This window comes from Natator depressus, chromosome 9, assembly GCF_965152275.1.
Source record: "Natator depressus isolate rNatDep1 chromosome 9, rNatDep2.hap1, whole genome shotgun sequence".
Classification (NCBI taxonomy): Eukaryota; Metazoa; Chordata; order Testudines; family Cheloniidae; genus Natator; species Natator depressus.
In genome coordinates, this window is record NC_134242.1 from 396,240 (window position 1) to 419,372 (window position 23,133).

The 23,133-nt window shown below is 41.3% G+C and overlaps 1 protein-coding gene across 34 annotated transcripts in view; it reads right to left on the reverse strand.

Annotated features, from left to right (window-relative positions):
* Positions 1-23,133, reverse strand: part of DLG1 (discs large MAGUK scaffold protein 1) — a 428,909-nt gene that overhangs the window by 226,028 nt on the left and 179,748 nt on the right. For 15 of the 34 annotated variants that reach the window (XM_074963269.1, XM_074963285.1, XM_074963281.1 and 12 more), the window contains one exon: positions 10,698-10,796. The exons of the other annotated variants lie outside the window; for them this stretch is intronic. In XM_074963269.1, coding sequence (XP_074819370.1) covers positions 10,698-10,796 — 99 coding nt within the window. The remainder of the gene's footprint in view (positions 1-10,697; positions 10,797-23,133) is intronic. 34 annotated transcript variants of the gene reach the window in all.

Below are 23,133 nucleotides of genomic sequence, written 5' to 3' on the forward strand. Positions count from 1 at the left end.
TCTCTGTATGCCATTATCTAAATCACCGATGAAAATATTGAACAGAACTGGACCCAGAACTGATCCCCGCAGGACCCCACTCATTCTGACCTTCCAGAATGCCTGTGAACCAAAGATAACTCATCTCTGGGAATGGTTTTCCAACTAGTTTTGCACCCACCTTATAGTAGCTCCATCTAGGTTGCATTTCCCTCATTTGTTTATGAGAAGATCATGTGAGACAGTATCAAAAGCTTTACTGAAGTAAAGCTATACCAAGTCTACTGCTTCCCCCATTCACAAGGCTTGGTACCCTGTCAAAGAAAGCTAACAGGTTGGTTTGACATGATTTGTTCTTGACAAATCCACGCTGTTACCTATCACTAAAAGAAGGTTACTCACCTTGTGCAGTAACTGAAGTTCTTTGAGATGGTTGTCCCTGTGGGTGCACCACTTTAGGTGTCTTGGCACCCTGCACTTGTAATCTGAGATTTGTAATAACAGTGCCCCAGTTGGCCGCTACAAGCGGCTACTTAGCATGCGCAGCCAATCATCCCTGGGTTCCTTCTTTACCCCAGAGAGTCAGCGTGAAACTCTGAAGTAGAGAGGAGGAGGGAGGGTAGTGGAGCATCCACAGGGACAACCATTTTGAAGAACTTCAGTTACTGCACAAGGTGAATAACCTTCTCCTCTTCTTCGAGGAGTCTCCCTGTGGGTGCTTCACATTAGGTGACTATGGAGCAGAATCCCTCGATGGAAGGAGCTTCGGAGTATCTTTGTTTATGGTGGATAGCACTGAGAGTCCGAATTGAGTGTCGGCAGAGGAGTGTTGTTCCAGGGGATAGTGTTTGGTAAACGTGGGGGCTGAGGCCCAGGTAGCTGCCCTGCAAATATCTACGATGGGTACATTATTGAGAAATGCTACTGATGTGGATAGCGCTCCGGTGGAGTGTGTATGAATCCCAGCTGGAGTAGGAATGTTGCTCTGATAGCACAGGTGGATGCAGCCAAAAATCCACTTAGTCAGTCTTTGTTTAGAGATTGCCTCACCCTTTGATTGCTCTGTGACTGAAAGAGACATCACGATTTTCTAAATGTCTTTGTTCTTCCCAGGTAGAAGGCCAGAGCTCTGCGGACGTCAAGAGTGTGAAGGGATGCCTCCCTGGTGTCGACATGGGGTTTCGGAAAAAACACAGGTAAGTAAATGGGTTGCTTTAAATGAAACGAGGAGGCTACTTTATGTATAAATTTAGGGTGGGCTCTTAGGATCATTTTGTCTTTATGAAATGTGGTATACGCCGGATGTGCCATCAGAGCCCCTAGCTCCCCTACTCTTCTTCCTGAAGTGATTGCGATAAGGAAGGAGACCTTCATAGAAAGATGTAGCAATGAGGAAGTTGCAAGGGGTTCGAATCGTTTGCCCATAAGGGTGCATAGCACGAGGTTAAGATCCCATATAGGAGCAGGATGTTTTAGAGGAGGGTAGATGTTGGTCATGTCCTTTAAGACTCATTTAGTAGTTGGATGAGCAAAGATTGTGGTTCCATCTACCCTACCATGAGTGCTGCTAAGTGTACCTTTATGGGACTACTGAAGAGGCCCGTCTTTTCAAGGCCTAGTATATTGTCCAGGACTCTGGGGCAGAACGAGGAGACAAATGGTGAGCCTTGCACCAGGTGCAGAAACGTACCCACTTATGAGCGTATGTTTTGCATGTGCTCAGTTTGTGACTATTCAAGAGAATGTCTTTAACCTCCTCAGAGTAATCCTGATCCAGACCCATTAGCCATGGAGTAACCAGGCCTTGAGGTGGAGAACTGCTAGGTTGGGGTGAATGACGCGGCCGGTGGCCTGTGTCAGGAGGTGAGGAAGCTGTGGAAGGGTTCAAGGAGGTTTCATTGCCATCTGTGTTAGGTATGGGAATCACATCTGTCTGGGCCATGTTGGTGCAATGAGTATGACCCTGGCTTTGTCGTGTCTGATTCTGTGTAACACCCAGCAGAGTAGAGTAATCGGGCGGAACACGTACATTAGTGGTGCTTCCCATTTTGTGAGCAGAGCATCGCCCAGTGAGTGGTGCCTGAGCCCCGCTTGGGAGCAATATTGAGGTATTTCATATCGTGAGCTGTTGTGAATAAATCTATAGTAGGGAACCCCCACTGGTTGAATATGGTCACGGGGGTTGGGTAGCCCATCTCCCACTCACAGGTTTGTAAGAAATGTCTGCTCAGATGGTCTACCATGGTATTCTGAAGTCCTGATAGGTAAGCTGCAAAAATGTCTATCGTGTTGGATATGCACCATCGCCATAGGTGCAGTGCCTTGAGGCAGAGATGGTGTGATCGAGCTCCGCCCTGTCAGTTTATATAAAACATGCCGGCTGTGTTGTCCATGAGGACTTTGATGGTATTGTTGTGGATAAGCGGAAGGAAGTGTTCGCATGCTTTTCCGACTACTCGGAGCTCTAGAACGTTTATGTGTAGGTTGGTTTCTGCTGGGGACCAGCATCCCTGGATGGCGGTGTTGTCCAGATGGGCTCCCCATCCTCCGAGGGAGGCATCTGTGGTAATTGTTATAGCTGGAGCTTTTTGTTTAAATGGGACCCCCAAGCAGATGTTTTGCGGTTGCATCCACCATTTGAGTGAGTCCTTCACTCTGCGGGGCATAGAGAGCCATTTGTGGTGGGAATGCTTGTGCGGTATATGGCAGATGCGGAGCCAGGCCTGTAGGCATCTCATATGCAGTCTGGCATCTTTGAATACATAAGCTGTAGAAGCCATATGGCCAAGGAGTTGTAGGCAGGCCCTGGCAAATGTTTGGAGACTGTCTGTGATCATTGTTATCAACCTGGTTAGGTTGAGGAATCGCTGTTGGGGTAATCTCGCTTGTGCTGAGAGGCAGTCAAGATATGCCCCTATAAACTCTAGTTGCTGGAGAGGGACCAAAGTCGACTTTTGGATGTTTATTTGAAACCCTGGGTTGGTGAAGAGGGTTATATTGGTTTGTGTAGCTTGTACTGCCGTCTGCTAAGTTGGTGCTCTTACGAGGCAGTCATCCAAGTATGGGAAGATCATTTCCCCTAGCCTTCCGGAGGTGACCTGTAGCGATGGCTCAGACTTTGGAGAATACCCTTGTGGCTGTCGACAAGCCGAAGGGTAGTACTTTGTATTGGTAACGTTGATGGCCTACTGTGAAGCGCAGAAATCGCCTGCGTGCTGGATGAATAGTGATGTGAAAGTAGGCGTCCTGTAGATCGAGGGACAAGAGCCAATCTCCTTTCTATAGTGCCAGAATTAAGGTTGCCAGTGTAACCATTTTGAAGCACTGCATCCTTACGAACTTTTTGAGTTTGCGTAGGTCCAGAATGGGAGCCACCATTCTTTTTCTGTTTGAGAAAATACCAGGAATGAAACCCTCTTGCCCTGTGTTGAAGTGTACTATTTCCACAGCTCCTAGTTGCAAGAGATAGTTTATTTCCTGCTCAACAAGGTGTCGTGAGAGGGGTCCCTGAAGAGGGACAGGGAAGGTGGGTGGGGTAAAGATAAATGGGATAGAGTAACACTTCTGAACAATTTCCAGCATCCATTTGTCTCTAGTGATGTTCTCCCAGACAGGGTAGTGTGGTAGCAGGCAGTCTCCAAAGAGACTGGAGGTCATCTGATAATCTGGAATGGAAGAAGATTGAGGTCTCAAGCCCTTGACCAATACTTCAAAACGATTGATGGGATGTTGAAGATTGAGATGTGACAGGTTGATCCTGGTTCTGCCTGCACCTCACTTGCTTCTGGTTGCCGCGTTCATCATATTGTCTCTGAGGTTGGGAGTATGGGGTGGGATGGAATCTTTGGGTATAAAATCTGCCCTGTATTTTCTTGGGGGGGGGGGGGGAGAAGGGGCGTAAATACCTACGGTCTTCAAGGTGGTTCTCGAGTCCTTTAAGGTATGCAGACATGCATCTGTGCTTTCTGCGAATAGTTTTTGTCCCTCAAAGGGCAGGTCCTCAACTGTGGCTTGTACTTGCCTAGGAAATCCAGAGAGGTGGAGCCATGATGCTCAACACATGACCATGGATGTGGCAATAGACCAAGCTGCCATGTCAGCGGAATCAAGGGAGGCCTGCAGGGCTGTTTTGGCAATTAAGGAGCCCTCTGTTATGTTAGCTTTGTATTGCTCCTTTGACTCCTGCAGCATTTGTTCAATAAAATGTGTCATTTTATTAAACAAGTTATAAGTGTATTTCGCCACCAGAGCAGAGTAGTTTGCTATGCAAAACTGCAGAGAGGCCAAGAAATAGGTTTTGCATCCAAAAGAGGTCAACCCTTTTCCAGTCTTTGTCATAAGGCATGATTTTTGCCTGGTGCTGTTTTTCCCCTTTGGTTTACTGCCTCTACAACCACTGAATTGGGAGCCGAGTGACTAAATAAGAACTCAGCCCTTTTCGCTGGTACATAATATCTTCTGTCCTAGTGTTTACAGGAGGGTGGGACAGTGGCAGGTGTCTCCCATATTATCTTTGCAGGATCCATTATAGCAGTGTTGATGGGCAGAGCTATCTTTGCTGATGGGGATGACTGCTAGATGTCAGTAAATTTGTGCTGGGTCTCTGGCTGCTCTGCTAAAGAGACGTTCATAGATTCTGCAATTCTTTTAAATAAGTCCTGGAAGAACTTGAAGTCATCGCCTTTGGTGGGAGATGGTGGCCTAATTGTTTCATCTGGGGACAAAGATGAAGTATGGGTGGGTAGTATTGTGTCGTCTTCACAAACCTCTTCCGGCTCCGCCCCCTCTTCCTCCTGGGCCTCCGATGGCGGTGGGTTCGTGGGTGAAGAGGACATGGTGGCCCTTGATGCTGGTGGGTTAGGGGGTTTAAGATTCTGGGCTCTCTAGATTAACCATGGGTCCCATTTTGGCAAATTGGGTGGCATAACAACAGGCGGTGGCATCCATGGTTGTGCCTGCCAGCTTTACCCTTGCATAGGTGGTTGTTGCTGAGAGGATCCTGGTTTCGGGGAGGAATGATGAGGGGTATAAAGAGCTGAATCATCCTCTTCATAGTCCTCACTAGATAATGGAGGTGCATATCCACTAGGAGTGCCTATTCGGCTATGTCCTGGTCTGACTGGGGTACCGTCGGTGCCAAAGACAGGGCGTGGAGGAGAGTGCTAGCAGGGATTTGGAGCAATCAAATTTTTGAATTGCTCCGCTCCGGCACCAATAGTGACTGCTCCAGCTCCACTCTAACTCTGCTCTCCAACTCAAATTAATTTTTAACTAAATAAAAAAGTGCATACCGTAATTTTGAAAAAACATTTTTATTCAGACTTTTAAAACAATTTAAATGTCATCAACAATGATACAAACTAGAATCATTCATGACTCATTCTGTAAAAAATTATTGCAGCAATCAAGTCATCTTTCATAGCCTGCCGCAAATCGTTTAAAATTAACTTTTAAGCCGAAAACAGTTGCTCTATACTAGCTTGAGCTGTTGGCATGCTCGAAGCAATTCTACAGGCAGCCTGAATGCGGTGTGGGTAGCTGTGAATGGCCTCAAAAACAGACTTAACTTTTAGCCTACCAATAGGCTCCATCGCCTCACAATCTTCCCGAAAGTTTCTCTTGAATAATGCTTCATTACAATTATGAATCGCAGAAACTTGCCAGCGTCTTTCTTGTTTATCCAATTCCTTTTCGAAGGCGCCATCTTTTGAAGAATTGGTGCTTGAATTATCTCCATTTCCCTGTGATGGTTGAAGACATCTCAGGGATGGACACTCAAACAAGTTCAGAGTGGAGATGGACGTTTGAGAACAGCCTGCTATTTCTGAAGGATGTGAACTTTCCGAAACTGCAAATTCGACTGTTGATGACTTCTTTTGTTGTGTTTCGTTTTCTTCAACCTCTTTCACAGAGTTCAAATGAAGCAACAGATTTTGTTTTTCGAGTCGTTGAGCAATATCAAGGAGCCCTTCCTTTGCATTTGGTATTTCCCTTGAGGTAAGAAGAATCCGATACCATGGGTCAACATAAACTCCAGCAAGGAAATGAATATTGTCAAAAAGCTTCTCTTCGCATTTCTGCATGGAGGATAGAATTCCTTCTGCAATTTGTCCACCATTTTCTTTCAAGAATTTTGACAGTTTTCGCCATTCCTTCATTAAAACTCCTGGGGTTACACTGACAGCTTGAATATTCAAGGTTGTTTGGATTGGCTTTGCCAAGAGGTCTCGCAGATTCTTCACTTCATCCCATTCAGCGATTGTTAACTTGAGTTCTCTTGTTCCAGCAGCAGCCACTTGTTCACAGTAAGATTGAAAAACGAGAAGCCGATCAATCATCACGTACGTTGAACCCCAGTGAGTCACAGTATCCAATGACTGAGTTACCACATGTAGATCAAGCAGAACACTTCAAATACTTGGGGTTTGTAGTTTGACAACAACTTGTCGAATTTTTGCCAGAAATTTCTTCGCATGTTCTTTGTTCAGTCCATTCCAGATTGCCAACTGAAGAGTGTGAATACCACACCTCATCATTTGGACTTCTGAGTCGTCCTCATGAAGCCATGTTGGAAGTATGAGGCTAGGGTCATTAACCCATTGCGCAGCAGCATCCATGTTGAGTTCGATTTCATCCATTCCTTTAGTTCTTTCATCAGGCAAAATAGCTTCAGTTCTGTCCACACATCCCTGTTCTCAGAGGTAGAAATGGTTTCATTGTCCTCGCTGAAATTTTTGACGGCACATGTCATGTTTGCCGCATTGTCAACGCAGATGCTCAGCACTTGCATTTCACTGATCCTAAATTTTTCTAAAATAACTTTTACTTGACTTTTCACGTACAACGAATTGTGACGCCCTTCAGTGTAGATTATGTCCAAGGTTTTTACCACAGCTTTATCTTTTCCTTCTTCGTAGTACTGAGCATTGATTGCAAGGAAATTTCTGTTTCCACGGGTTGCCGCATCCATTTTCAGGGAGCACAATTTTTGCTCCAAAGCTTTCTTGAGCTCTTCGCGACCAGACTCAACTGTGCTGACAACTAAATGATGAACCGCATCGTGCCCCGTCAAAAAGCTAAGCTGCCGACCCATTTCACCTGCAATTTTTTTGAATCCTTTGTTCTTTAGTCTGAAGGTAGTGAGCGGTGTTGAACTCAAGCAAACCATTTCCATCAGCCCTTCACAGAAAGTATTGGCATCCATGGTGACTGTAACCTTTGAGGACTTCAAATATGAGTCAAGTTTTGTTTGCTCAATTTTAGATTTCTTTTCAGATGAAGCTCCGCAAAAAATCTTTTCTCCAGGAGTTTTCAAAGAGCCAGATGAACATCATTTAGCCACGTCAGCTTTCTGTTTTGTCTCATCTTCCTGGTCCTCTTTTGTAACCAGAGCTGCATAGTTTTCAGGATGGTTACGTTTTACATGCTGCCAAGGTTGAAACCTTTCACGGCACTTGTTTCACCTGTCTTGAAGCTACATGTTTTGACAAACTTGCAGCCGCATTTATTACCAGAACCATCAATGATACAAAGAATGTCACAGTTAGTGTTTGCTGGTTACTTGTGATCCTTCTGCTGGCTTTGCAATAGCAAAACAGTTCACATTATGTCATATAACTTTTTTCTTTAGTTTTTAGCAACACAGCAAAAGAAGAAAAATCATTTTCATGAACATTGCCAGAGAGATAGTCCTTGAGACTGCATCTTATTTATCCATGAAACATGGTGGTCAGTGGAAGTTTTCTCATACTATTCCACCAGTGTGCCTCAACCCTGTGGAAGTAAAACCACCTTTAAGGTTGAGAAGTAGTTCAACTTTCAAGTTTCTCTCTTAGTCTTTCTGCTGAGACTGCCAAGAAAGGGTGCCAATTTTTATGTTAACACCTGTCCACTACAAATTGGATAAACCACAACGCAGCAGATGGTAATGACTGTCAATCACTATTAACCTGGGCCAGATTTAAACTGATAACCTAGATATAAAAATCTTCACACCTGTTACAAAAAACTTGAACCATCTAACCCCCTTTGTCTTAGTTCGTTTTACATGGCTTTTTACACTATAGAAACTATTCCCACCATATTCTTAACAATTTAACACGACAGCGTTCCTGTAACGTCAAATATGACATGATTATGAAATCATCCACAAATAAAGATGTCTGAAAATCATACATTCATGATTTGAAAGACAGTTGTATTGAAAGTCAAGAAGTCGCAGTCATTGTAAAAAGACAGGGCACCAAAGAGTGGAAAATTTGCATGTTTGGCGTACAGAAATACAGATCCTCTTTCACCCTGATTACCCCATTGCTGGCTGTGACCAAATGACACTGTTACACATTCAAGATAGAAATTCAAGCCCTTATTTCAGGTTTGCCGCTTCACATTCACTTGGCCATCTACCATAGCTTACTTCCTTCTGTTAAAATTATACAGTCTGACTGATGAAGATCCAGAAAGAGTGTTGGTTTTATAGGCCTGAGATTAATGTGGTGGTACTAGAGGAAAACTGTACTAGAGCTGTAATAAATGTATTATTGGTTATGTTTACATGATAGAGCAGATGAAATACAATACATCTAAAATCAACAGTGTCTTTTTTGACGGGCATGGGGAAAAGGGAGTGTGGGAATACGTGAGAGAGAATCCTAGTTTTTCTAGCCCTTCTATATTTGTTGGCTCTTCTAAGTAATCGTTATTATTCTTTTCACACTATGAAAATATAAGCAATACCTTAGAGACAAAATACTAGCGTAATAAAATAAAATGTAAAGAGGAGTGAGCCACGTCATCACACTGCACTGACAGAAACAATGGCTTAGTTCTCAGTTTTACTCTTTTGCGTCCTAATTCAGAAAAGACTGACACTATACTAAACAGTAGCACTGACAACAGTGACGGACTGAGGCTGGAACACTGGCATGCCAGAATCTGGGCTCTGTCTCTGCATGGGTCATCTGAAGCTATCCAGCTGAGGACAGTGCACTACTGGTAACAATTAACGATGATATTGGCTAGTGGTGGGGATGCAGCAAGGATAAGAAACAGACTTGATGGGAGAAGTGGTTAGCTGCCTCCACATCTTACCCAGGAAAAACAGGGGAGCAGGGCTGGCCCACATCCATGTCTCTGTAGCAACAACACCATTCGCCTAATTCAGTACGTAGTATGCATGGCAAATGAGAAGCATGAGAACCCACACTTCCACTTCAGCCTTAGACAGGTGTGTGGCTTATATTTAGTTTTGGTGGAATAAGAGAACTTAGCTAGCCAGTGAGGGAAATAAGCCAATAGTGATCACAGACATCTAGACAAAAAAAAACCCAATAGCCTCAGCACCAGAACTCTCCACCAGCTAGCAAGATCTCCCTTCAGTGGTAGTGTGAACTCAAGCTCCAAATTCATACTTCTGTGGAAAGATAGTGGCATTCCTGCTGGGATTCTTAAAAGGAAGTGTATTAAAATAAAGGAAATTAGAGTCTGTAGAACATGCTCCTTCCGCCCTTAAAAAACCACAAATTAAAGACCACATAAGTAGAATGGCAAGCCAGCGCATTCTACTTTCCAGATTCCTTATTGTATATACAACTATTTCCTCTACTGAACCTCTGCTCCTGTCAGAAAAACCATTACGTCATTAGAATACTGCAAGGACTGGATAGTGATCTACTTATTCAAAACATTACAGTATTTATATATTTAATTTCTCACTGAGTAGAAAAGAGTTTACTCTGATTAACTGATCATTATTATTTCTGTTGGGACCAGAGACTGAGTAGAAGACAAAGTTGCAGACAATAAGAAATTCAGAAGTTTAGTCTCAGCTTAGTCTCCTGTTTTGCCTCCCATCTCATCTTTTTCTTAGAATAATGTTGCTTATCTAGTCCTTAGCATTTCATAGTAACTTAACTGTTTTATAGTGACTTTTGAAAGTCATATGTTTTTCGAAGCCCAGAAATATTATTTAAATATGGGTATTTTACCCTTTTTCTGTTTTTGTCAGAGTAGAAAGTTCCCACTTATCTTCAATGGTGTAATTTTTCCATCAGACTTCAGTATCACCTAATATGTTGAGAACTTTTTAGAAGTTATTGTCAGAGTATTTAATTCTACGTGTAACTTGCACTGAAGCAATTGATTATGCACACTCTGTAGGGTCACTCCCACATCCAACAATCTTCAAACAATTCTTACATACTTCTATAGTGCTACATATGATTTTAAACATATTGATCATTTAGTAATACTAAAATTTATTTCTAATGAATTTATTTCCATGATAAACACCCTCAATAGTATCTCTGAAATATTTCAGCATCCTTTGCTTTAGGATATAAAACCTAACTAACTTGAAAGCCAGAGAACACAAATTAAGTTACAATGGTAACCCCAGACAAGCTGACACTTTGGAACAGGGATTTCTGGAAATAGTAATGTCCTGATCCGGCAAACATTTATGCACAACTTCCTTAACCTTAAATGATCTAAAAGATACCTCAGAAAGGACACTCTCTTAGGCTTACAGAACAACAGATTTTAAAAAGAAAGTTGTTCTTATATTTACAACTTCAAGCACAAACTGCAGTACTTCCTTTGCACTGTATATGGATTCACTTTATAATGCATGGAACAAACCTGACTGCAACAATGGAAAAATGTTATTTAAAAGAACAGCTATAAAAATAAATAAAAAATGGGGAAAAAAGAATAAAAACCTGTGATGTAGAGGATGGGATGACAGTGGTCTCAGCAGGGACTGGCGGGACAGAGATCACAGGGAGAATGGGAGAAGAGGGAGGAACAGCTTCTGTTGGCTAAAAATCATCAATAAAAAAGGTCAAGAAAGTGATACAAAGTAGAAAAACACTGAAACAAATAAGACAAATTGAGGAAATGTGCAACAGTCATATTTAAATGGATTTAGAGATTAAAAACATTTAACAATAAAAGTTGATGTCTTTAAACAATAGACTCTTAAATACATAAAGATGTTATCTTACAATACATAGTGCATTCCACTATACAGTACCTACAAACACAGGGCTCCAAACTGAGACGTGATGTCTGCCCACAACATCTATTGTCAACAAGTCACTAACTTCACAGAAGCAGGAAGGGCCTGATCCAAATGCCACTGGAGTGAATGGAAAGACTTCAACTGACTTCAGTTGGCATTAGATCCAGACCACGACACACCATATGTTACCTACAGCATAAAGGGCAAGTGAAAGGAAACAACTGGCAAATTGAACAACTAATGTCGTTTCTGATTACTTCAGAAAGAAAAATAGTAAGGTCTGGACTACCTGTTCTGCACTGATTTAACGAAACTGGTAGAAAAACTGATTTAGTTAAATTGGTGCAACTCCCTAGTGTAGATTCAGTTTTACCAATATAAAGTACGGCTGTCAAGCGATTAAAAACATTAATCATGATTAATCGTTGATTAAAAAAATTAATATGGAACAATCACGCTGTTAAACGATAATAGAATACCATTTATTTAAAATTTTAGATGTTTTCTACATTTTCAAATATATCTAATTCAATTACAACACAAAATACGTGTACAGTGCTCACTTTATATTTAATTTTTAATATAATTATTTGCACTGTAAAAAATAAAATAGTGTTTTTCAGTTCACCTAGTACAAATACTGTAGTGGAATCTCTAACATGAAAGTTGAATTTACAAATGTAGAATTATGTACAAAAAAAATCTGCATACAAAAATAAAACAATGTAAAACTTTAGAGCCTACAAGTCCATTCAGTCCTACTTCAGCCAATTGCTCAAACAAGTTTGGTTACAATTTGCAGGAGATAATGCTGCCCCCGTCTTGTTGACAATGTCACAAAGTGAGAACAGGCGTCCTCATGGCACTGTTGTAGCTAATGTCACAAGATATTTACGTGCCAGATGCGCTAAAGATTCATATGTCCCTTCATGCTTCACACTGCTACCTTCTTTGTGTTTTGTCAAATCTGCTGTGAGAAGTGTTCTGAAAACAAACATGAGCTGGGTCATCATCCGAGACTGATATAACATGAACTATACGGCAGAATGCAGGTAAAACAGAACAGGAGACATACAATTCTCCCCCAAGGAGTTCAGTCACAAATTTAATTAATGCATTATTTTTTTAACGAGCATCATCAGCATGGAAGCATGTCTTCTGGAATGGCGGCTGAAGCATGAAAGGACATAGGAATGTTTAGCATATCTGGCACGTAAATACCTCACAATGCGGCTACAAAAGTGCTATGTGAATGCCTGTTCTCACTTTCAGGTGACATTGTAAATAAGAAGTATCTCTCGTAAATGTAAACAAACCTGTTTGCCTTAGCAATTGGCTGAACAAGAAGTAGGACTGAGTGGATTTGTAGGCTCTAAAGTTTTACATTGTTTTTGAGTGCAGCTATGTAGCAAAAAAAAGGTCTACATTTGTAAATTACAGTTTCATGATAAAGAGATTACACTACAATACTTGTGTGAGGTGAATTGAAAAATACTATTTCTTTTATAATTTTTACAGTGCAAATATTTGTAATAAAAATAATAATATAAAGGAGCACTGTACAGTTTGTATTCTATGTTGTAATAGAAATCTCTATATTTGAAAATGCAGAAAAATATCCAAACATTTAATAAATTTCAATTGCTTAACAATGCGACTGGGATTAATATTTTTAATCGCAATTAAGCTCACGAAAGCTTATGCTCAAATAAATTTGTTAGTCTCTAAGGTGCCACAAGTACTCCTTTTCTTTTTGCAATTAATCAACAGCACTAGTTTAAAGGTGTTTGTAACAAAAGAAAATATACAGCTATAAACAGCTTTATGGGGGGTTACTCAGATTTAATTATATCAGTTTAGGACCCGAATTAATTAAGTCAAAGGAACAAAATTTGTAGATAAGTGCTAAAACAATTTAGGCACACCATTCTGTGCTAAAATTTCACGTAGTTAAATAATTTTTAAAGGCACATAATTTAAAATACTGTTCCACCACCAAGCAGTAAACAATATGAACTACAGGCAACATCCATTAAAATACTGATCCGTGTAACAGCAGAACAAAGTTAAGACTTACTGTATATCAAAACTTGATTTTCCAAGTAAATTTAAGATAACATGATTTTAAGCGCAACAATACAAAAAACAGCAAAAATTTTAAACCATTTTAAAGAATGATCAAATAGAATGAGAAGATTTCAAAATTATGCATAATATGTTTTAAATACATTTCTGCCTATTTACACTATAAGAAAAGGCATTTCAGTAACACTTCAAATATTAAACTCTTAATATTAGAAAACAATGGTTTAACATTTTAAGGGATTACTACTAAATTGTTCTCTCAAAGGTATCGGAATATCCTTACAACTTTAAATACACAGCCTCACAATTTTTAAAATATTACATTTAACTGTAGAAACGAGATGCCTCTAGAAAGTTGATGGTACACAGATGTATCCAAAAGTAACAAAAGACAAATACATGCACAATATAACAGAACTCCAGTTATCAACAGGTCTTGGAGACATATGTTACCTTAGATAATGGTGATCTAATTAACTAGCTTGAGAAGTTACATATACTATAGCCTCCTGTATACAAATCTCTGGACGACTCTTCAACCAACTTCACTTGCGCATCATTTCACTCATTTTGGAATGCAAAGACGACAACCCTTTTTAACCACAATTTGAGCTATTTGTATTATACAGTAAGAGCTACACTAAAAGAACATTAAGGTTGTAAAATAAATCCTCAAAAGTTAGGAAATTACATAATTAAAACTGTCTAATTTATTTTTTAATAGTTTTTTGTTTGTGACCTCCTAGGTTTTTCAAATTGAAAATGATAATTTGATCCTGTGGCACTGAATTGACATCCAAATGGTTCATCAGCGGGGCTGGAGCCTTTAGATCTCTGCCACTTAAGCTAAAAGAGTAAACCAGTGGTTCTCAATCGTTCCAGACTACTGTACCCCTTTCAGGAGTTTGATTTATCTTGCATACCCCACATTTCACCTCACTTAAAAATTACTTGCTTACAAAATCAAACATAAAAACACAAAAGTGTCACAGCACACGATTACTTAAAAATTGCTTACTTTCTCATTTTTACCATATCATTATAAAATAAATCGATTGCAATACGATACTTGAGCCTGTTTTTCACTTGTGACCCGTGTCTGAAACCCGAGCCCCGCCACCTGGGGCTGAAGCATGTAACTTAGCTTTGTGGGGCCCTGGGCAACTGCCATGCTTGCCACTCCCTAATGCTGACCCTGAACTTGTGACCATCCTAAACCCGTCCTGTGACCCCACTGAGGGTTGCAACCTCCAGGTTCAGAAACTCTGATCTTGATTAGTTGAATACTCCCTGGAAGACCTCTGCATACCCCCAGGGATACGTGTACCCCTGGTTGAGAACCAGTGGACTAAACAATAGCAGCAGGAGGTTGTCATTACCATGTGGACCAGTCGATTTGTTTGTCCTTTCTCCCATCGGCTCCTAGGCTTCCCTTCCCTGCTCCAATGTCTCCCCCACTCTCTGCCACTGGCCCCAGGTGTCCTTCCCCAGTCCTTCTGGTGAAGCACTGGAATGGGTTACCTAGGGAGGTGGTGGAATCTCCTTCCTCAGAGGTTTTTACGGTCAGGCTTGAAAAAGCCCTGGCTGGGGTGATTTAGTTGGGGATTGGCCCTGCCAGAGGGTTGGACTAGATGATATCTTGAGGTCCCTCCCAACCCTGATATTCTATGATTCCCCAGGCTCCTACTCTCCACCTTCAGTCTTGTTGCCCAGCCATTCACAGCTTCTCACCCTGTCTTCCCAATACCCCACTCCTACCCACTGGCTCAGCTCCAGCATCCCATCCCCCTGGATCCTTGGCCCAGTTTCCTTTCCAGGCCCTGTCTCTTTCAGTTTTTTTCTCTCCCCCCCCCCACCCCCGCCCACCTTCTACAGCTAGTCTCAGTTTTTTCTTTGCATCCCCCCCTCCCCCCACTGCTCCTCATCCAATCTGTCTTCCCACTGGAGCTACACGCTTACTCCAGCCAGCTTCCAGCTGTTGCTCCTCCAACATAAAGTGCCAATCCACCCCTACTTGAGCTCCTCATCCCAGTCTCCTTGACCAACAAATCCCAGTTCTCCCTCTGGCCCCTTGTCCTGTGTAAGACAAACCCCCATCACTGTCTCCTAATCATCCTCTCCTACGTCACCAGGATCTTTGTCCCAGTCTCCACCTCCCATCCACCTCACATGTTCCCCCCCCCCCTCCATTTTTCTCCTGGCTCCCTAATCCAGTCTGCCCCAATCTTCCACCCCCCGACTCCCAGGTTCTCTTTACCCTTACAATCTACCAGCTCTCAGTCCCAGTCTTCCTCTCCCACAGCACTCAGTCCCTTTAGTCCAACCTATTCCCCACACCACATCCCAGTCTGACTCTTGTCCTCTCTATATTTGAAACAGACTGCTTCCTCCCCCATGATCCCTGGGCACTAGGAGGGCACTGAGAGCATAGGAGACAACCTCCCTGCTTTCAGTTCCTGTGCCTGAGCCAATAGTGGCCCACAGCAGTTAGGAACTGCAATTCCAGGGGAAGTCCTGCTCAGTCCCTAGAGCCCTGAACTGGAGTATGCTCAGTGCAGACAGAATCTTCAGAGGTTTTAGATTCTAGTGAGCACAAGTGAACTGAGATTTTTCAAAGGCTTATAAATTGGTCAAATTTTCACAGGGACAGCAAAAAGCACTTTCCTCACACAAGGATGACCTTTCCTCATGCCAAATTTCAAGTCCCTGCCCCAAAGCAGGGAGGATCTAGAGTTTACAACCAATTTGTTAATATGGGCAAAACAATATATTTTTCCCTAATCTTGTTCTTGGAAATGTTGAACCATTTTTGCTAAAGCGTTCAAAAAAACCTGAGCCGGAGGCATACACCTGGCATCATCTCTTAGCTGGAGTATGAAGCGTTCAGCTAGGAAACTCCAACCGGTACTGAATGCTGCACCACATCTCGTCAGCACCACTGGCTACCACAGACACATCAGATCTGTCCTGCACTCCCTACATTGGCTTCCCATGGAACACTGAATCAAGTTTGAGGTCCCAGTACATATCTTCAAGGTGCTCAATGGCCTTGGCATAGGAACAAAAGCACCAGAATGAAGACTGGAGTTGACCACTTCCCTCCTCTCATACAATGAACTTCCTACAGTTAGGTTAAAGCTCATCTGTGTAGCAGACACAGCTTTCTAAGGGGCTCTGAAAGGAACTTCCCCAGGAACTAAGACCACCCAGGAATGAAGGCCCACCACAAACTTCACCACCTGCCACTCTAAGTGCAAGGTGAATTTTTTTGACCTTGTCTTCTCTAACATACATACAGGAATGTGGGCAGGTATGGGTGTGGGTACTGTAAAAAAGATCCTAAACAAAATACTGCACTGCACACACAATCCGAAGTATGCAAGGAATGAGATTTTTGCCTCGCCATAACTGTTCCTGCTACTCAGGGGGAAATCCATTGAGGGGGAAAAAAACAGTGACTTGTCATTAGTGGCGATCCAATTCCTTTCATGGAGTACTGAACCCACACAAATTTCTAAAAACTGAAGTTTATGGTTATTTTCAAATTATCTTCAAATATGCAAATTATCCCACTAATTTGCATAAAGTGTGATAAAGCTGAGCAAACCATGGCAGATAAGCAAACTGCTGCCTCATAAGACTCAGTCTTATTTATTTAAAAAACAAAACTGCAGCTCTGTCTTCTATGTACAACTAAAGCAGTATGGAAGTGTTGAGACTTAGTAACAGCGGTTGTAGCAGTGTGCTGAAACCATCCTCACCAACACCGACTCCTGTTACAGAATGTTTCCAGAATCAATTGATGTGAGGCCACAATGTGGTAGAAAGGTCTCTGAGATACATACAGTACCCATCAACAAATCCTATTAGATAGACAGATATAGTATCAGGCTTTGTTGAAGAGCACATATCAATTTGTGTCTTTTTGTGAAGAAATATTTAATACCAAATTTCATCAGTTTCACATGAAGTACATAGTTTTCACAGTTGTCAGTTCACACTAATCAATATTGAAACTGAAATGATAAATAACTTGAACTACATTCACAAAGATTGTGTGGGAATTTATATTTTTTAAAGACATCAAAAGTTTAAATGAGTTGGTGGAACAGCCACGCAACACATAATAGGCCTAAAAAACTGTGTATAAACTTGCATTGTTTCCCCACAAAGTCTCCTATCGTGGCTTTTGATATACCACTGTGTGAAATATAAATATCTTTAACTGGTGGCATTATGATAGTATAAAGGCCTAAAATTTTTTTGAATCCCTGGTAAATTTAAAAGAAAAAATCATATTTTAGAATATAAAAATAGCATTTTGAAATGTCTAAGAATTTTGCAAATATTACACTGATTTTGAAAACCTGTGTCTCCCCTAAAAAAAGTCTTCATTTAAAAATCGTTTATATTAATTTTCTCTTTTAATTAAGGCATTTAAACCCTGCTTTAAATGGATACAATACAACATGACCTACAGCATCAGTAGGGGGTTTATATATTTTGAATTGCATTTGCAGATTATATATTATAATTTGGTACAATTTCTATATAATATACATTTCAGAGTAGCAGCCGTGTTAGTCTGTATTCGCAAAAAGAAAAGGAGTACTTGTGGCACCTGAGAGACTAACAAATTTATTTGAGCATAAGCTTTCGTGAGCTAGAGCTCACTTCATCGGATATACATTGTTTTATACAGAAATATATATTACCACATTTTATACTACTAGTTTACTTCTTCTAGTGTTAATTTTTTTAAGCTATCTTAGAAATTTGCATTAAAGGGAGTTTTGTTCGATAATGTTGAAACATTAAGATAAACAACCTAATTGTTATGAGGTAAATGCATAGGGATTTTGCACTGGAATAGGCCAACCTAATTTTTGTAACCAAAATCAAACCATTTAAAAACTAAAGTATTAGATGTGATTTGCTTTATAAATAGATTATTTAAAACAGAAATAATCAATACATTAACTGGTGAGGCCAATGTAATGAGTGCTCCAGAGTTTTCCATTAAAGACCAAGAATTTAGCAAAACAAGAATACCATCCTTTCCCCATCCCCAACAAAACAGAACAACGAAGTAGCACTTGAACTGAAAACTACAAAAAGTATTGTGTGCGCATCCCAAAAAATGGAATTAAAACAGGGCATACTACAGCACTGCTACAGTACAAGTGTGGGATGAATTCCACTGCAAAAGGAATTCAGCCCTCCCTCCACCTTCAAACAAAATGCTTTGTGGAAAGCAAAGTGCAAATTTGTCCCTTATGGGACAAACAATGATTAGCAAAATTCCATAACAGCATGACACCTAAAATTTGGGAATATACCTTTTTCAGTGTCTCAAAATGGAATTCAAATGGAACATGCAGTAAATGGAAATTTGAAGGAAATATTACAGATAAGCTAGAGAAAACAAGAATATTAACATTTTCTACAGTTCGTACAGAATGCCCATTATACACTGTGTAACTTCATTTCTTTTCTGAAGGCATAAAATAATTTCCTAAGGAAAAACAACACTCTTTGTATCTAAAAACATGTGCTACTTTAAAAATACATACCTTTTCTAAGGAACAGTTAGGCCACGATCCATCAGAGCACCAGCCACTACTAGCTCTCACTTTGGCTGTGCTTTTTGTAGGACTCTTTTTTACACTATCACGTAGGTTTGTGAACTTGCCTCTGTGTATTGAGGACACAGGCAATGTTGCTGAACTAAAAGACTTATGAAGACCCAATGCCTGCTGCTGATGCTGGAAAGGATGTTGTGGCCGTGTAAAATGGACACACTGAGGCATTTCCATCCTGGGATTCCTTGTAAAATCAGCAAGCCTGATGGTTCCGATTTCACAGCCATCTGGAGCATCACATTTGTGGCCATGACAGTAAGAGGTCATCAGACAGGTAATCCACGCAAGCCTTTTCAGAAAATTAATGTTGTATTTTTTTTTTAAAAAAAATGATGTATGCTTATTCTAGAAAGGTTTCAAAACGCTGTTTTCATTTTGTGAGTTATCCGATAGGAAAACAAAGAGCAAAATGCTATTTTAGCCAGTACTATGCATGTGTGCACACGCGCTTGCTCTATTTAAAGAGCATCATTAAGCTCTACACATAACGGTCCCTTTGGAAGGCACATATAATCAATGATGTGCATGGATTATTGAGTAGATGGCAAAGGTCTCCTGACATTTCCACAGGTCTATGAAAAGCAGAACATTATCATTTTGAGACAAATTTATTCCTCCCCTAAATTTCTTTACTTTGTATTGTGACTATTTAGGCACTTTTAAGCACAAAAGAATTTTATGAACTGCATAAACTGCTTGAGATTCAGTGTGAAATTGTCTCCACAGTTATCTGATGGTTAGGATATTAAGATACAAACAGGAACTGACAGCTACTCCTCTAATTATCATAGAGCTGCCATGTCTAATCATAGAATCATAGAATATCAGGGTTGGAAGGGACCTCAGGAGGTCATCTAGTCCAACGCCCTGCTCAAAGCAGGACCGATCCCCAACTAAATCATCCCAGCCAGGGCTTTGTCAAGCCTGATCTTAAAAACTTCTAAGGAAGGAGATTCCACCACCTCCCTAGGTAACGCATTCCAGTGTTTCACCACCCTCCTAGTGAAAAAGGTTTTCCTGTTATCCAACCTAAACCTCCCCCACTGCAACTTGAGAAAATTACTCCTTGTTCTGTCATCTGCTACCACTGAGAACAGTCTAGATCCATCCTCTTTGGAACCCCCTTACAGGTAGTTGAAAGCAGCTATCAAATCCCCCCTCATTCTTCTCTTCCACAGACTAAACAATCCCAGTTCCCTCAGCCTCTCCTCATCAGTCATGTGTTCCAGTCCCCTAATCATTTTTGTTGCCCTCCGCTGGACTCTTTCCAAATTTTTCCACATCCTTCTTGTAGTGTGGGGCCCTAAACTGGACACAGTACTCCAGATGAGGCCTCACCAATGTCGAACAGAGGGGAAGGATCACGTCCCTCGATCTGCTGGCAATGCCCCTACTTATACAGCCCAAAATGCCATTGGCCTTCTTGGCTAAGGGCACACTGTTGACTCATATCCAGCTTCTTGTCCACTGTCACCCCTAGGTCCTTTTCAGCAGAACTGCTGCCTAGCCATTCGGTCCCTAGTCTGTAGCGGTCCATGGGATTCATCCGTCCTAAGTGCAGGACTCTGTACTTGTCCTTGTTGAACCTCATCAGATTTCTTTTGGCCCAATCTTCTAATTTGTCTAAGGCCCTCTGTATCCTATCCCTACCCTCCAGCGTATCTACCTCTCCTCCCAGTTTAGTGTCATCTGCAAACTTGTGGAGGGTGCAATCCACACCATCCTCCAGATCATTTATGAAGATATTGAACAAAACCGGCCCCAGGACCAACCCTTGGGGCACTCCACTTGATACCGGCTGCCAACTAGACATGGAGCCATTGATCACTACCCGTTGAGCCCGACAATCTAGCCAACTTTCTATCCACCTTATAGTGCATTCACCCAGCCCATACTACTTTAACTTGCTGGCAAGAATACTGTGGGAGACCGTGTCAAAAGCTTTGCTAAAGTCAAGGAACAACACGTCCACCGCTTTCCCCTCATCCACAGAGCCAGTTATCTCATCACAGAAGGCAATTAGATTAGTCAGGCATGACTTGCCCTTGGTGAATCCATGCTGACTGTTCCTGATCACTTTCTTCTCCTCTAAGTGCTTCAGAATTGATTCCTTGAGAACCTGCTCCATGGTTTTTCCAGGGACTGAGGTGAGGCTGACTGGCCTGTAGTTCCCAGGATCCTCCTCCTTCCCTTTTTTAAAGATGGGCACTACATTAGCCTTTTTCCAGTCGTCCGGGACTTCCCCCAGTCGCCATGAGTAATCTTCTACTGAAGATTACTTTAATCTTCTGCTGAAAGTGTAAGTAATCAAGAGCTGTACAATGTATCACTTACGCAATGTTGAAACAGAGAGTCAAAAAAGGGATACTTCGATCTAAAAGTCCACGATTAGACAAGCTGATGGTTTGTTTATTTTATTTATTTATTTATTTAAACTGTGTAGGGGCCCAACCCTGCAACCACCTGCTGCAGAGTATGGCTCTTAAAAATGTGAGTAGTCTCATTGACTTCAGTGTGACATGTCACATAGGTAAAATTACAGTGGAACCAGGAGTGGGACCAATCATGCTAACACTGTATATGAACTGACAGGTCAATATAGCAACAAAGCACTAGCACAAAAGTAAGCCACTATCCACTGAAGATCTTTATGGTAATTTGGTCTTTTAAATTATCATAAATTTAGTATTTAATCAGGCAGTTCATGACCTCCTTTTTAAAAGTATCTTGTACTAAAAAAAACTTTAGATTGCCTTTTTTTGTAATTAACTTCTATTTTTTAAAAATGAAAGCTAATATTGTATTAAGACTCCACAAAAACAATCATGTTCTTGGCTCCCCCTTGTTGGCTTTGTAGCAGATATCAAACATTAATCCCAAATATTGCTACTATCAATTAATTTGAACAAAACCAAAAATTATGTTTTTCCACTCAATTTAAAATAAAATATTTGTTAAATAGAAAAAACTTTAAATGATAGCCATCATGAATCATAGTAGTCTTTTCCTAATGTAAGAAGGGCTAGAGGTAGCTGATGTTTTATAGTTCATATTCATTGTATACTTTATTAATCAAAGCACTGGCCTTGCTCTACCATGAATTTTCTTTGAACTGTCTGCTAGAGTGCCATAAGATGTTAGCTCAGTGGCTCTCAAACTTTTGTACTGGTAATCTCTTTCACATAGCAAGCCTCTGAGTGTGACCCCCCCTTATAAATTAAGAATATATTTTTATATATTTAATACCATTATAAATGCTGGAGGCAAAGAGGCGTTTGGGTTGGAGGCTGACAGCTCACGACCCCACCCCCCGTGTATAACCTCATGACCCCCAATTTGAGAACCCCTTATCTGTTTCAGTGACCAGGCATGGTTTTGAGGACTCTGCACACATTTCCCAGTGAAGACTAAACACGACAATTCAGATCAACATTTGGGACCGTTATCTGTTCGATGGTCTGGAGCGGGTGGTAGTTATATCTGCCACCCACTCTCTCCAGGAAGATCAGCATTTGCAAATACTGTAACACTAGCCACTGAAGTCTCTGATAGTAACCCCTGCTATGAGGTAACTACAAAATATAACTTTTTGTAACATTGAGCCATGTTACTGGCAGGGCCCAGGAAATAAAAGAACAGCCTCTTACCAGAACTCCAGCAAGTCACATCTTTATTGTGGTATCAGATGTAAATATATATTTGGCAAAAATTTAATAACTTAAAAACCAAATGGATCCTTCAGCCTCGAAGGGAGTTTGGCAGACAGCTGGAGGAGGTGCTGTCAGTGCTTCCATACTTTGAAATCTGTTGGGGGTAAAAACTTCCATACTACTCTGTGGCAGGACCAGGCAATGGATGAGATCTATAACACAGTTGAGTGGGAGCACAAGCATAATTTTTGTTCTTCGAGATGTGTTGCTCATGTCCATTCCATGTTAGGTGTGCGTGCTTGCCACATGCACCGGTCTCAGAAGATTTTCCCTCAGTGGTATCCGTAGAGTACCAGCTCTGGCGACCTCTGGAGTGGTGCGCAAATGTGTCAGTATAAGAGGTGCCACCGGCTCCCCCCACCCTCAGTTCCTTCTTACTGGAACTCTGACAGAGGGGAAGGAGAGCAGATCATGAAATGGACAAGAACAACACATCTCGAAGAACAGTTATGAAAATGTAGTAATCCTTTTTTCTTTTTCGAGTGCTTACTCATGTCCATTCCATGTTAGGTGACTCCCAAGCAGTATCTCCAGAGGCGGGTAGGAGTTCATGGACCTGTTGGTTGCAACACCATGGGTCGTGAAGGTGTGCACTGATGACCACGTTGCAGCCCTGCAGATGTCTTGGATAGGGACTTGCACCAGGAAGGCTGCCGACGATGCCTGAGCTCTGGTCGAATGGGCCATCGCTATCGAT